The sequence below is a fragment of the Melitaea cinxia genome, chromosome 29, assembly GCF_905220565.1.
Source record: "Melitaea cinxia chromosome 29, ilMelCinx1.1, whole genome shotgun sequence".
Classification (NCBI taxonomy): domain Eukaryota; kingdom Metazoa; phylum Arthropoda; class Insecta; order Lepidoptera; family Nymphalidae; genus Melitaea; species Melitaea cinxia.
This window is the reverse complement of record NC_059422.1, coordinates 3,684,580-3,699,243: the sequence shown is the minus strand read 5'-3', so window position 1 is coordinate 3,699,243 and position 14,664 is coordinate 3,684,580. Positions and strand designations below refer to the sequence as shown.

General features: G+C 33.0%; 1 protein-coding gene and 1 non-coding gene across 2 annotated transcripts in view; both read left to right on the top strand.

Moving 5' to 3' along the window:
- LOC123667865 (endoplasmic reticulum junction formation protein lunapark-B-like) overlaps nucleotides 1–14,664 on the top strand; it is a 46,316-nt gene that overhangs the window by 13,098 nt on the left and 18,554 nt on the right. Inside the window, exons 2-4 of the mRNA XM_045601698.1 lie at nucleotides 7,001–7,236; nucleotides 8,462–8,594; nucleotides 10,592–10,706. Coding sequence (XP_045457654.1) covers nucleotides 7,001–7,236; nucleotides 8,462–8,594; nucleotides 10,592–10,706 — 484 coding nt within the window. The remainder of the gene's footprint in view (nucleotides 1–7,000; nucleotides 7,237–8,461; nucleotides 8,595–10,591; nucleotides 10,707–14,664) is intronic.
- Nucleotides 4,763–4,834, top strand: Trnaw-cca. Its single transcript has one exon. It is a non-coding gene; the product is annotated as a tRNA-Trp (tRNA).

The following is a 14,664-nucleotide window of genomic DNA, read 5'->3' as shown; positions in this document are numbered from 1 at the left end:
GTACTTGTACTATAAGGAAAGTCATCTATTTATAGATATGTTAAATTGTCCTCCAAAACAAGGAAAATTAATCGTGGAAATATCGCAAAATGGTAAATATATATAATTAATAATTGTTTTTTTTTTTTTTTTAAACGCCTTTTTATGCAACTAGGTCAGCAAACAAGCGTACGATTCAGCTGATGGTAAGCGATTACCGTAACTTTAGACGCCTGCAACCAAAGAGCTCTGGCCACCTTACTCACCACAGGAACACAACACTGTCATCAAAATACACATACGGCACAGCAGGGATATCCTGTTCAAAATATGAAGCAGTCCGACTGGGCAAGTACCTCAACCTTACAGAAAGACAGCTATTTGCTTAAGTACTGTGTGATGACAAATACGCATTAGTAGGTACAAATCAAAAACATACTTTTCAGAACTTGTTCAAATATAAATGTTACCATTTGACAAGTACTAGCTGTCGTAATTTAAAAAAAATCTATAAATTCGGTATTAAGTCCTTTTTCGAAGTCGCTAAAAAGGATATAGATTTGAATAACCTAAGAGTTACTCCTGGGGGGAATTGGGGATAGGGTCAACAACGCGCTTGCGATGCTTCTGGTGTTGCAGCCGTCTATAAGCTACGGTAATTGCTTACCATCAGGTGAGCCGTACGATTCTTTGCGGACCTAGTTATAAAAAAAGTTAGCGATATAGTCCCGATAGAGTAATATATTCGTGACTATAAAATATTTATTTTTACTACTTGATATATATGTATGCAATCAATACATTGTATTCATAATACGTCAATGTAACAATTGCGGTGGGCTTCACTCGGTTACGACCACACCCGCATGTAACCCGACCACGGTCGATTCTAGTTGTTTATCTGTACTAATATTATCAACGATGTGTTCGTCTGTAAGATAAATAAATAAATAAATAAATATAAATATATACACAATACACACACGGTCGTCTGTTCCTAAAGTAAGGAACTTAATGCTTGTGTTATAGGTAACAGCCAACTGGTATATAGCTATTTTTTTTTCGATAAACACTTATAAGTAATACATATATAAATATAAAAATAAATATTTATATTACACCCAGACTCGGGGTGGGAATCGAACCCACAACCCTCGGAGCAGAAAGCAGGGTCACTACGAACTGCGCCAACGGGCTAGTAGTAGTTGGATTGGGTTGTTTTTTGTTTTAGAATAAATATTAATGAATGACATACACGTAATCTTACTTCAGCCTATCGCAGGACTGCTGGACATAGGCCTCTACAAGTTCGCATCAAAAATGGTTTGAACTCGTGTGTTTTGCCCATAATCACCACGCTGGGCAGGTGGATTTGGTCGAAGGGCTGGCTTTGTCACACCGAAGACGCTGCTGCCCGTCTTCGGCCTGTGTATTTCAAAACGAGCATTTGGATGGCTATCCCGCCATCGGTCGGCTTTATAAGTAACAAGGTGGTAGTGGGTGTTATCCCTTAGTCGCCTCATACGACACCCACCGGAAGAGAAGGGGTTGCTATATTATTTACTGCCGTAACCACACAGCAGCATTATACTTACATTTACATTATATTACTAGAACCTATAGGTCCGATAGACATTGGGATATGTTGTAATGTGTTGGAATGTGCTTAGGACACCTACTTTTATATTGATTGAACAATAATCGACTTAGGTTTTTAGTCAATCGTTTGGGACAGCAGTGAGTCAAGTGTAGGGTTAATTCAGAGAAATAATGTCAGCATTTCCTTTTGCTCCACTGCAGGCGAATTAGGATGAAGTAGCTACTGGGATAAGTGTTATTATTATTATTTTTATTACATTAGTGTTCATTCCATTCATATTTAACGATTCTGTTTCACTTTCGCCTTCTTTCTCTTACACAATGAACTGAAATTAAATTTAACTATCTTAATTTGAACAACAAAAGTACAAATTATTACAACCTAATTAAAGTTTCTGACAAAACATTGGATTTGACTAAATTTGTACATTTTACCTTGTTATTTGTTATGTATTTATCACACCAAATTGTTTCCTTAGTTATATCCCTGATCTTTTTTACGTATTGTTATACAAATGTTAAAAAGAAATAAAAATAGGTAAAAAAACTTTTTAAGTTAAACGGTTTTATGTTAAACATACATCGCAATGTTTAAGATAAATGTACTAAAAACCAAAAAATAATAAAATAGATACAGTCGTGGGAATTATAAACATATGCATAGACTAGACTAAAATAAAACCGTGGAGCACGTCAATTGTCTACAATCGTTGATTAAAATGTTTGTTTTGTAATGTTACACTATAATTAGGCAGTTGTTCAACCGACAAAGATGGACGTGTGATAAGTAGGGCTAGAATGTGGAAACAAGCTAGCAAGCTCGATTATAAGCGAGTTTTAGGGTTTCATAGTGGTGAGCGAGTAGTACTTTTATCATATGTTTTGTCGATTAAAGACAAACTACGAGCAGTGAAACGATTCCTCGCCAGCCAGCAGTGTGAATGTCCAACGATAAACTAGTTGAAACATCTCTTTTATTTACATGGAGTGTATAACTATTGGAATTTCCATGAGCAAGAAAATAGTAAGTAATTTCCTCACCGTCTGCGGGCCAACTGCCTATTTTAACGACGAATTAAACGATTCTTCTATCGCACATTAAGTCGATAATTTGTAGACAATTGACGTGCCCCACGGTTTTATTTTAGTCTAGTCTATGCATATGTTTATAATTCCCACGACTGTATCTATTTTATTATTTTTTGGTTTTTAGTACATTTATCTTAAACATTGCGATGTATGTTTAACATAAAACCGTTTAACTTAAAAAGTTTTTTTACCTATTTTTATTTTCTAGTTTTTAGTTTTTATTTCGCATTCTGTTTAATTCATTTAGTGCTTCATTATTGCAAGGCCCATCTTAAATATTGAGGTTGTATAGTGCAATGTATTCTTCTTGTCAAGCCCTTTTATTTGATACCCATATTGGTGGGATTGATAAAAAATTGTTATCAGACATTTGGTAGCGGCGGCCAGCTTAGATTTCAATTTTGCATAGTAAATTGTATTCTACTTGTTGAGACCTTTCATTTGATACCCATGTTGATGGGATTGATAAAACCTAAGTTATCCGCCATTTTGTAGAGGCCGCCATCTTGGATTTTAATTTTATATAGTACATTGATTATACTGGTTGAGCACTTTCATTTGATACCCATATTGATGGGATCGATAAAACCTACGTTATCCGCCATTTTGTAGCGGCCGCCATCTTTTATTTCAATTTTTTATAGTATATTGTATTCTGCTTGTTGAGCCCTTTCATTTGATACCCATATTGATGGGATTGATAAAACCTACGTTATCCGCCATTTTGTAGCGGCCGCCATCTTGGATTTCAATTTTTTATAGTATATTGTATTCTGCTTGTTGAGCCCTTTCATTTGATACCCATATTGATGGGATTAATAAAACATAAATTATCCGCCATTTTGTAGCGGCGGCCATCTTGAATTTATAATGATAATGAATAAACATAATTGTATTGTCACCAAAATCCAAAGTGTATACAAAATTTCAGATTAATCGGTTGACAGGAAGAGGGTGAAATTTGAATTACTAAATTTGACCCAAGAATAAATAATAAAAAATAAATAAAACAAACGGGGTGAGCTAAATAAAACCGTTTAAAAAACTTATGATTACACACGCTTTTTTTGAACAAGTATTAGGTATAGTTTAAGTTTATTAACATTTTCAGTGAGTAACTAACATAATAGCAATTCAATTATTAACATTTATTTACTTTCAAGTCCAATTTTAAAAAATCCTTTATATTCATGAGCAATGAACAAAACGGCCACTCTGCCTTATGACAAGAAACGCGGTTTTGGAAACACTTTTGGCTGACCGTTGTTCCCGTGGTTTTTGACTTCCCCGTTTGAAGCATTTTTGTTAGACGCAGCACCCTGTTGACGTCGCCAACGACTATAAGTAATGAGTCCGTACGCACGTAATCTCATTTTAGGATTTATTTTTTGAAGTTACGCGATATTGCAGTAATTACGAATGAAATGTTAAATATAATAATAAAATTATAATATAATAAATAATAATAAAATTACTTTTTAATTACCACTTCCTAACGCCAACTACCAAAATATATGAAGAAACTAACTTAATGAACATTGAAAATTTATACAAATATAATATCTGCATTTTTATTCGAAAATATTTTAATAGGAATATCCACACTAATCTTTCGTTTACTAAACAAAACCAAGTTTCCGAGCGCAGCAGTCGGCGCGCTAGTTACCTCACCATACCAAAACATCGCATTCGGCATCATACGGCAAAACAATGATAACAGTCAACGGAGCGCGTCTGTATAACAGTATACCCTCACATATAAAAAATGTTGACTCATTTCTTGCATTTAAAAAACAATTGTCTGATTATTTATTAAACAAATACGAAATTTAATTATTATAAAATTGATCTGAATGTATGGGGTGGGACGAAATTCAACAAAATGGTATTTATTTTGTATAAATTTTTAAGTATACCTTCACAATAATAGTGCATGAATGGCAACGACGATGTATACGTAATTACTTAAGTTTATGTTATCACATAAGTGACAATCTGTCTTTGTTGATAATAAAGTTCTTTAAACCTAAACCTAATGTTAGATTGAAATGTTTGATTCTATAAACTTATCAGTTATTTCATCTCATCTCACATCGACTCCGTGGCGCAACGGTAGCGCGTCTGACTCCAGATCAGAAGGTTGCGTGTTCAAATCACGTCGGGGTCAATTTCTTATTTTTAGTTTTTTATTTTTAAGTTTTTGTTTATTTATTTTGTGCATTTAATTTTCTTTAATTACTTACACAGGTACTTAAGGTACAAGGTTTATTTGTTTAAAAAATAGTCTTAGGTTAATGATATTTGAATAACATAAATTAAAAATATAGATAATAAAATTAAATAAATGTTATAGGTACATTTTATTTATTGTTTTTTTAACCGACTTTAAAAAGGAGCTTATCAATTCGGTTGGCATCTTTTCTGTATACTATATTTTATGTACACCGATTATGCCAAGAGTTCTAATCCGATTTACGTGATTCTTTTTTTGTTCGATGCGGAATAGTTGCCATGCGGTCACATAAAAATTTGATTCAGTTTGGTTCATTATCAGTAATTTTTATCCTACGAGCATATTTGTCAACTTGGACGATGTAGTTTTTGTGAGCTAAGTTGCTAACTCATAACTTTTTACTGGGTGTATCGATTTTGATAATTGTTTTTTTTAGTCGAAAGCTAATTCTTGTCATATGGTCCTATTGAAATTTGGTCGAGATCTTATGAGTACTTTTTGAGTAATCTTTGATAACGCGTCTTCACTTTGACTATTTTTTCATCTACCTACGTTCTATTAGTTGTGGATGTAAATCAAGTTAGTTTTTTCGTTTGCGAGTAAACACTCGAAATACAAACTTACGTAGAAAAAATATAAATAAAAAATATGTACAAAGGCGATCTTATCGCTGAAAGAGCGATTACCCTCCAGACAACCTTTAGTAGCAGCGGTTAGCAAGTGGACAAATATTACGAACAAATACAGTTATATTATATACTTAATTGCACTTAAAAAAATAGTGTACAGAAAATTACACGTAAACTTGATGGCGAAGGTAGAAAAGTGTGTGAGCAACACATTCATATTCACATACGACAGAAGTGAAACTTCTAAAAAGTAGCGAGAGATCACAGTATCGTGAAACAGGTTATAAGCGTCATACAATATGCGTCGATTATGCGTTTTGAGTAGTAAAGTATTCTATCTCATTCTCGTCTATACATTTATGTGTTTATTCCTATTCATTTATTTCTATTCGATTCTAAAGGAGTTTCACTTCAAAAATCACAAGTCATGGTAGCATTATTATCATCATTACAGCCTATACAGTCCACTGCTGGATAGGCCTCCACAAGCTCACGCCAAAAATAACGTGAACTCATGTGTGTTGCCCATAGTCACCACGCTGGGCAGGCGGGTTGGTGACCGCAGGGCTGGCTTTGTCGCACCGAAGACGCTGCTGCCCGTCTTCGGCCTGTGTATTTCAAAGCCAGCAGTTGGATGGTTATCGCGCTACCGGTCGGCTTTTTAAGTTCCAAGGTGGTAGCGGAACTGTGTTATCATCATGGTAGCAAAATCAAATAATATTTTAAAAGTCACTAAGCTATAACGTTAGGTACTTAATGTACCCAGTGTTACACAATAACCTTAAGTTAAAAACAATATTCAATAAATTGATCTCTAGAGTCTTGGTAGACATCCCCTTTCTATCAAGTGATCTGTCATTATTTATTTATTTATCTTATTTTATACTTTATTGTACACCACAAATATATTACAAACAAAGCATAAAGATAGTTACAGACAGTGAAGTATAATGGGCAAACTTGTGGCTAATTAGCCATTTCGTCCAGACAACCCAGACATAAAAAGGAAGCTTAGTATCAAAATTAGACATTTTTGAAGTTTTACTTCTTTGATTGAATGGAAAAATGATGAGAGTAAATGTTTAGAATGCAACAAACCAACACCCTGAAGTTAGCTAGTCAACGAAGAAGAAGTTACCAACGTGAAGTTAGTTAGCCGATGAAGTATAACTTTTTAGGTGTTTACAACTAGGTCGGCAAACAAGCGTACGGCCTACTTGATGGTACGCGATTACCGGAGCCTATAGACGCTGCAACACCAGAAGCATCGTAGGCGGGTTGAAGACCCTCTACCTCTGACCCTCTCTAGAGGGCGGCAAATTACTTAATAATGTCCCTAATGTTGTCCGAGAGTAAAGAAATATGGGATCATCAGCCACCAGTCCTGATCTCTCGCTTTTGCCATCCAGTTACTAACTCTAAAAATATAAATACGAAATTACCGTCAATATTTTTAAATTTTTTTTTCCAGCGCAAGAAAACAACAATAGAAATACTGGATAAGCTCGAAACAAAAATAAAAAGTATAGAAGAGGATGGGCAGTATAAGGAGCAGACACACAAAAGGATCATAGGTTATATGATGGCGTACTCTGTAGGACTGTACGTGCTCTTCGCTGTACTGTATTACTACATGTACGTCGGCAGGAGCCAGCATTGGGTGCATTCGTTGCTGTACGCCTCGCCGCTGTTGATTCTTCCAGTTCTGTGAGTTATATTTAGATTATGATTATTATTTTTGCTTTTTTTAAAATAAAAAAATAAATGAATAAAATAAAATAAATAAATTGCATCGATAAACAAAATCAGAGTGAGAAAACTAACTAAAAAAAGACAGTCTTAAGTTACTCAACGTAGTGTAACCTTAGTTTGCTATGTTTATTATATGTTTTATTATTTTTAACCGTCTTCCAAAAAAGGACGCTTCAGCCTGTCCCCACTGCTGGGAATAGGCCTCTTTCCCTATGTAGGAGAAGGATCTGAGCTTGATACACCACACTGCCCCACTGCGGGTTGGCGGATATACTATGAGTAACGATCGCTATCAGGTGTACATGATGACAACCGGGACCGACGGCTTAACGTGCTCTTCGAGGCACGGCGGGGAGACCCAAAAGGACTGCACAAACATTTGGACCACGGCAAACATCTGAATGGCCGATACAAGTTTTTGTTATGTGCGGGGATCGAACCCGCATCCGCCAGCGCAACAGCCACAAACCAGTGTTTTTCGTTTGCGAGCAAATACAGTTATGTCGATGTCTATTCGTCTGGTCGTATGATGCTAGTGATCGTTATGTTATAGCCCATCTCATTTCGTCATTAGTTTTCTAATAAAAAGAATTGTGAAAACGGGGACATAATATTATTAATTTAATAAGACGTAACTCCAACTGTTATAGGTGCTTACAAACAATACTTTTTTTTTATTCAAGTAGGTGGGCAAACAATCGTACGGCTCACCTTGATGGTAAGCGATTACCGTAGCTTATAGACGCCTGCAACACCAGAAGCATCGCAAGACCATTGCCAACCCTACACTTAGAGAGCTTATTGAGCTGTGATCTTCTATAAAGTCAAGGTACTTCGGGCTGATCGGATCGGATCGGATATTTCCTGCTGTGTGAAACTATTCCAGGAACATATCATATTGGGTTATATCCTATCAGCAATGGTCTAAACTAAGAGCTAGAAAAAAAGTAACAAAAAGAGAAATATATTACGCATTACGTAATTTTTTTAACTTAACTACAGATAAGACAAAATTAGCAACAATAAAAATAAAATAAAAAATCAGCGTGTAATAAGTTTGAAAAGTACTATTATGTCACCATATGTCTTTTCACACAACTTGTAATTTGTATACTTGTCAATTTAACATCACCAGTTAATAAAGTATTTTAAAATAATTATAAAAGTATTTTCTTTGTAGCGTAATATTTCTACGTTCCTCAATATCTTGGTACTACAACTGGACGCTCAACAAGAACAGAATGAAACTGAACAAAATGAGAGAAGAGAAAAAGAAGCTTCTAGAAGACGTCATGAATACAGAGACTTACAAGGTATGTAATTATGTATACACTAAATGAACAAGTTATAAAGTTTGTTTTAATGAGTAACCGCCTGCCCAGCGTGGTGACTATGGGCAAAACATAAAGAGTTCACGCTAAAAATGGCGTGAACTTGGAGGCCTATGTCCAACAGTGGACTTTGGTAGGCTGAAATGATGATGATGAAATGATGAATGAGTAATTTAAGTCTAGCTTTAAATTCTGTCGGTTTTTTGCTTAAGATGATAATCTTTAGTACGATAGTACGAAATATTTAATTCAGCAAGCATTAAAATTTAATGTTTCACAATTTTTTGTGGAAAAATGAAATTTAGGAATACTTTTTATATAAAAATTATCAAATAAAATTACTTATGATTTTACGATTCTAATATTGTACTTTATAAATTTGAAATGACTAACAAAATGATGCGCGTTGTTCGAGTAAAAAACATAAAATCATTGTAATATTGAAAGCATTGGAAGCCAGGGTAGAGCAGTAGCTTATAATTTAAATTGATTACTTTTGTTATTCTGATATTTTTAAAATGCCGAGGCCTTTGAAAAGTAACGATATTTTGTTACACCATGAAGGCTGGTTTAGTTTAAAATTACGTCAACATTCACATTTACGTCTGTCAGTCAAAAGAGATTCAATACGATATGGTCTGGTACACGGCATTGTTTTCATTCTATATGTTACAAAATAAACTTTAGGTCTCTATAGTTTTTTTAAAACAATGATTCGCTCGCGTTTGACCAGTATTTAACCTGAAGATAAGTCAAAATGCGATCTGGGATGGAGCAGGCTTACCTAGAAGTAACCTATTCTCTCACGTCTTTAAAGATCCCCAGGTTATAGTTTTCCGGAAACACAGTTAGATGTTTAGAGTTGGGTGGCCCGCGCGGTTGGCTTAGCTTAATCGTTGGCTATATTTTCGTCCCTGTGTGTCCTATTCTGTTTTAGGCTGTGACATCCCACTGCTGGGCATAGGTCTCTTTCTCTATGTAGAAGAAGTATCGCAGCTTAATCCACCACGCTGCTCCACTGTCGGTTGGAGAATATATTACCTACTATGAGTAACGATTGCTATCTATATATATTTATGATAGCAACCGGGACCGACAGCTTAATGAGCTCTCAGAGACAGGGCGCTAGTAAGTTTAATTACTACAAAAAAAAAAAAAATTAAAATTATATTTTTTAACTCGTAAGAAAATAAAATAATCGTATTTAGTTTTTCTAAATATCCTCTAATGCTCTTTTAGAATACTAAAGTAACAATCAGAGCGAAACAAACAATGAGCATTAGGCGGCAGTCACACATACGACTTAATTCTGAAAAGATCATCTGCGTCTAAAAAGATTAACTATGTATATCTTAGTTAAATAAAGTTTTAACAAGTATTCCAGTACTTTGATGTTATTAATGATAGTATTTATATAAATAACAAAAATTTCCGTTGTATTTAGTTGTGAAGTCCACAGATGAAGTATGTAAATGCACACAAAAAATTGCATCTGCTTAATTGTAATGTGTCATCATTGTGACGTTTGAATTATTTTTAACGATAAATTTCTTTTAAATAATTCTTTGTATTTATAACGTTTGTAAATAAAGCGTTTTACTTAATTTACTTTTTGTCTTAATATTACAAAATTAAATGTTGAATGATGTATGAAAAAAAATTGCATATTTGCGCAAAAGTGTCAAACCAGCATAACATTTATCATAATTGGAAATTTGAGATGTCCTTTGATTTTGATTTGATTCCAGGTACTCTGACTTAAATAACTACTCTAGTTTAATTTTAGTCGTTTTCTATATTATTGTAAAACTATATTATTATTTTATTTTCTTATATATAAAATTCTCGTGTCACAATGTTAGGTACAATACTCCTCCGAAACTTACAGACAACCCCTATCAATAGAGAATAAATTACTTAAACTAACGTAACATTTATTTGATATTAATTTTTATTGTGTGACTTCCAATACATTACAGGTCGCTAAGGAGATATTAGACAAGTACGGCTGTCCAGAGGAGCAATCGAAAGCGATCACACCCTTACCGGCACTCAACGCGACTACCGTGATTAGAACCCCACCAGGTAGACTTAGTTTACTTAAAAACATATTATGGCCTAGATATCATGGTTACGAGCAGATAGAGACAAATCCTGTTTAAATACCGCCTACTTTATAATTCCATATGCATTTATACTATATTTAGGTAATCAAAATGTTATTTTTCGTTCCGCCAAGTATAATTTATAAAAATAATATAAGTTTAAACTTTTTAAAGGCAATATTTTTTAAGAATTAAAACGTACAATATTTAAATTTATTTTAAAATTCGCATTTTACGTAAATGATTAAATATTATATTATTGTTAATAAAATAAATTATAAATTCATTTTGCAGGATATTAACATTAAAAATGTAACTCTAAGTTATTGTTTTATTAATATGTATTTTTATTACTTCTGTGATTTTCATTCTTATGCAAATTATGTTGCCATATTTATTGAAATTAATTATATTAATAAGGTATTAATTTTGACTCATTTCTTAAAATAAATTTTATTAAAATTATACTAAATACTTATATAAGTAAACTTAGGTTTAAGCTCTGACCCTTCTCCTATAAGGGGATAGAGGCCTATGTACAGTAGTAGGATATTACAGGCTAGGGTTGCGAAAGTAAACTCGCGTATAATATCGATAGTTGACTTCGAAGGACTAATCTTAGGAATAAAATAAGAAGTAGACAAAGTCTATCTGCCCAAAACATAATATAGCAACGATATAAAATGACATGGCAAAATATGTAAAAAAAAATTGCGATTCTATTATATTTTAAAAAGACTGATAAATTAGCAAAATATATTATTAGGTTACTTTGGTATTGTCCAACTCGGGAGTCATAGACAGAGTTGTTAAGTTTTAAAAGAAAATGGTATTTAGTAATTGTCTTGGTCCGGTCTTATTTAGTGAGAAATTAAATCGTTTCTTATTTATTCGATTGTACAAAATATAAGTTAAAAAAAAAATATTTTTTTCTTTAATACACATTATCTTGAATGACCTTTAAAATTGCATTTGAAACCTGCTTGAGTAAAGATTGATTTGATTTCTGTGAAATGTTAATACATTTGTTACCATTTATCTAATGTTATCAACTGTTTACACTTACTAGTGATCTCCCAGTGGTTGAAATTCGACCATAATTAATTTAAATTATAAGTATGAATATTAGTTGTCAAAGATTATACTTCTATACTAAATAAAAAAAGGGTATATATGCGTGTGTGTGTGTCAAATACATGGTAGTGAGTGTAATGATTTTTTTTATTGATTTGATGTATTTTTATGTATAATTAAAAATATATATATTAGAATTCTGCACTCCTTGTCTATGTAAACTACTATAAGTGTGCAAAATTTCATATTGCTCCGTACGCAATTTTCCAAAAAGCGGTACAAAGTTTTTACTTCACGTTTTAATATATAGATAATAAAATAATTGTGTTTGCTTGCAAACGAAAAAAAACCGACTTCAATTACATCGACGAGTAGTACAACGTAGATCGACGAAAAAATAGTCAAGTAACTGCGCGTTATCAAAGATTACTCAAAAATTAGTTATCAGATCTCAATTAAATTTATATGTGACCACATGACAAACATCAGCTTTCGATTAAATTTAAAATTATTAAAATCGGTACACCCAGTAAAAAGTTATTCCGGATCTTTAAGAAGTTCCCTCGATTTCTCTGGGATCCCATCATCAGATCCTAGTTTCCTATGATACTAAACTTGGGATATCTCCTTTCCAACAAAAAAAGAATTATCACAATCGGTACATCCAGTAGAAAGTTATGTGGTATAATACAACGTAGGTCGACGAAAAAAGCGTCAAGTAAAAACGCATTATTAGATATAGCTCGAAAAGTAGTTGTTAGATCTCAAATAAATTTAAATGGGACCGATTGGCACACACCACCTTTCGATTAAAAGAAAATTTGTCGAAATCACTCCACCCAGTTAAAAGTTCTGATGTAACATACATAAAAAAAAAAAAAATACAGTCGAATTGAGAACCTCCTCCTTTTTTGGAAGTCGGTTAAAAATCTTATATGTTATGAGTCGTGAGTTTTTTTTTAAATAATTTTATGACGTAGTCGTTACTGTAAAATTTGAAGTCAGTATCGATATAATAGAAAAGATTTTATCGACAGTTTTCGAAGAAAATTATCGATGTTTTAATATTAGTAATGAATGTGCTATTAGGATTAGAATTATTACTATAAAAATGCTATTGTAAACAAAATCGAATACACAAATTTTATATAATTTTTAAAATTGTCTATTCATTTCACCTTTTCCTAAAAAAATTAAAAAAATAATAGTTGCAATCGGTGGCTAAATAAACACGAATATTATTATAATTTAATTAATAATAAGAGGTAATCAATCTTTATCTTAAAAGTAATATCAATGTTTAATAAAGTACAATTCAAATAAAAAATGTAAAACTGGAGTAAATTTGCCTTATAAAACAATTTTATAATTTAAAAGAAAAGGTATAATAAATTTATATAAAGGGACTTCCCCGTCCATAAACAATGGTCCTTTTTAAAATAACACCAATGTCTTTAAATATTCCATCTGCATTCCAAAATGTAACTGGAAGGGAGTTCCCCATACCATAAACAACGAATGATCATAGTATTCAGTTTTAAAACAATGGGAGGGAAACGCTCTGATTATAAACAAGGCTGTTTATATTTATACGTCGATGTGAATGAATTGCTTACATTATAATGATTAATACATTTTTTATTTTTCAAACATATGGTCGTGTGTTCCTTTAATAAGCTACTCAATGCTTATGTTATCGGTAACAGCCAACAGATATAGCTGCATATATTTTTTTTATAAATAGATACAAATGATATATACATAAATAAATACATATATTACGCCCATACTCGGGTTAAGAATCGAACCCACAATCCTCGGAGCAGAAAGCAGGGTCACTGCACACTGCGCCAACGGGTTAGATATTTAACTGTTGTTATTCAATAGTAATATAATCATAATAGCATATATCACGCATTGGAACAGCGTAGTGGATTAAGGTCTGATCCTTCTCCTACATGGGGAAAGACGCCTATACCCAGCAGTGGGATATTACAGGCCGAAGCATATTCAATAGTAAATTACTTGAATATATAACGGAACAAATGATAAACAACTAATGCTAGTAATAATTAAATATAAATGGTGTAGGAGAGTAATAAATAGTAAAGTGTAAAGTAATAAACTCTTAGTAAGCAATAAGTTTTAGTATCCAATAATACAGAAGTTAATAGAGCTTTTATGAACTAAAAAATAATGGTACATTTAATTTTTTGGTCGATACAATACTTATTTTTTTTACTAATTACAGTTTTTGTGTAGCTACCACTGATTCAAAGTGTAGATACTGTTAAGCAGAATTTGTAAGAAACATAACTGATGATCTGTTAAAAAAATATAATATACGAGTACAATTGTTAAATATCTATTATATAATATAATAACAGCAAAATAATTACCCACTAACCAGTTGTGGCGTAAGTCAGCGCTATAATCGCGTTCCCAAACTATTGATGGACTATTGACCATTTTTGGCGTAAATCAGGGTTAAGACACGTGCATACAGTAGAAGTACAACGATTATTAATAAATCAGATTCAGTCTGCTGTGTAGTAACGGCAGTAAATATAGTCACCCACTAAGAGATAAAACACGGTTCCACTACCATCTTGGAACTTAAAAAGCTGACCTATGGCGGGATAATCATCCAACGGCTGGCTTTGAAATACACAGACCGAAGACGGGCAGATGCGTCTTCGGTGTGACAAATCCAGCCTTGCGGTCACCAACCCGCCTGCCCAGCGTGGTGATAATGGGCAAATCACATGAGTTCAACTTGGGGAGCACTATGTCCAGCAGTGGACTGCGATAGGCTGAAGTGAAGTTCTGTAAGTCGCGTCAATACAGTGATTGAATTTAAAATATTTCTTTCC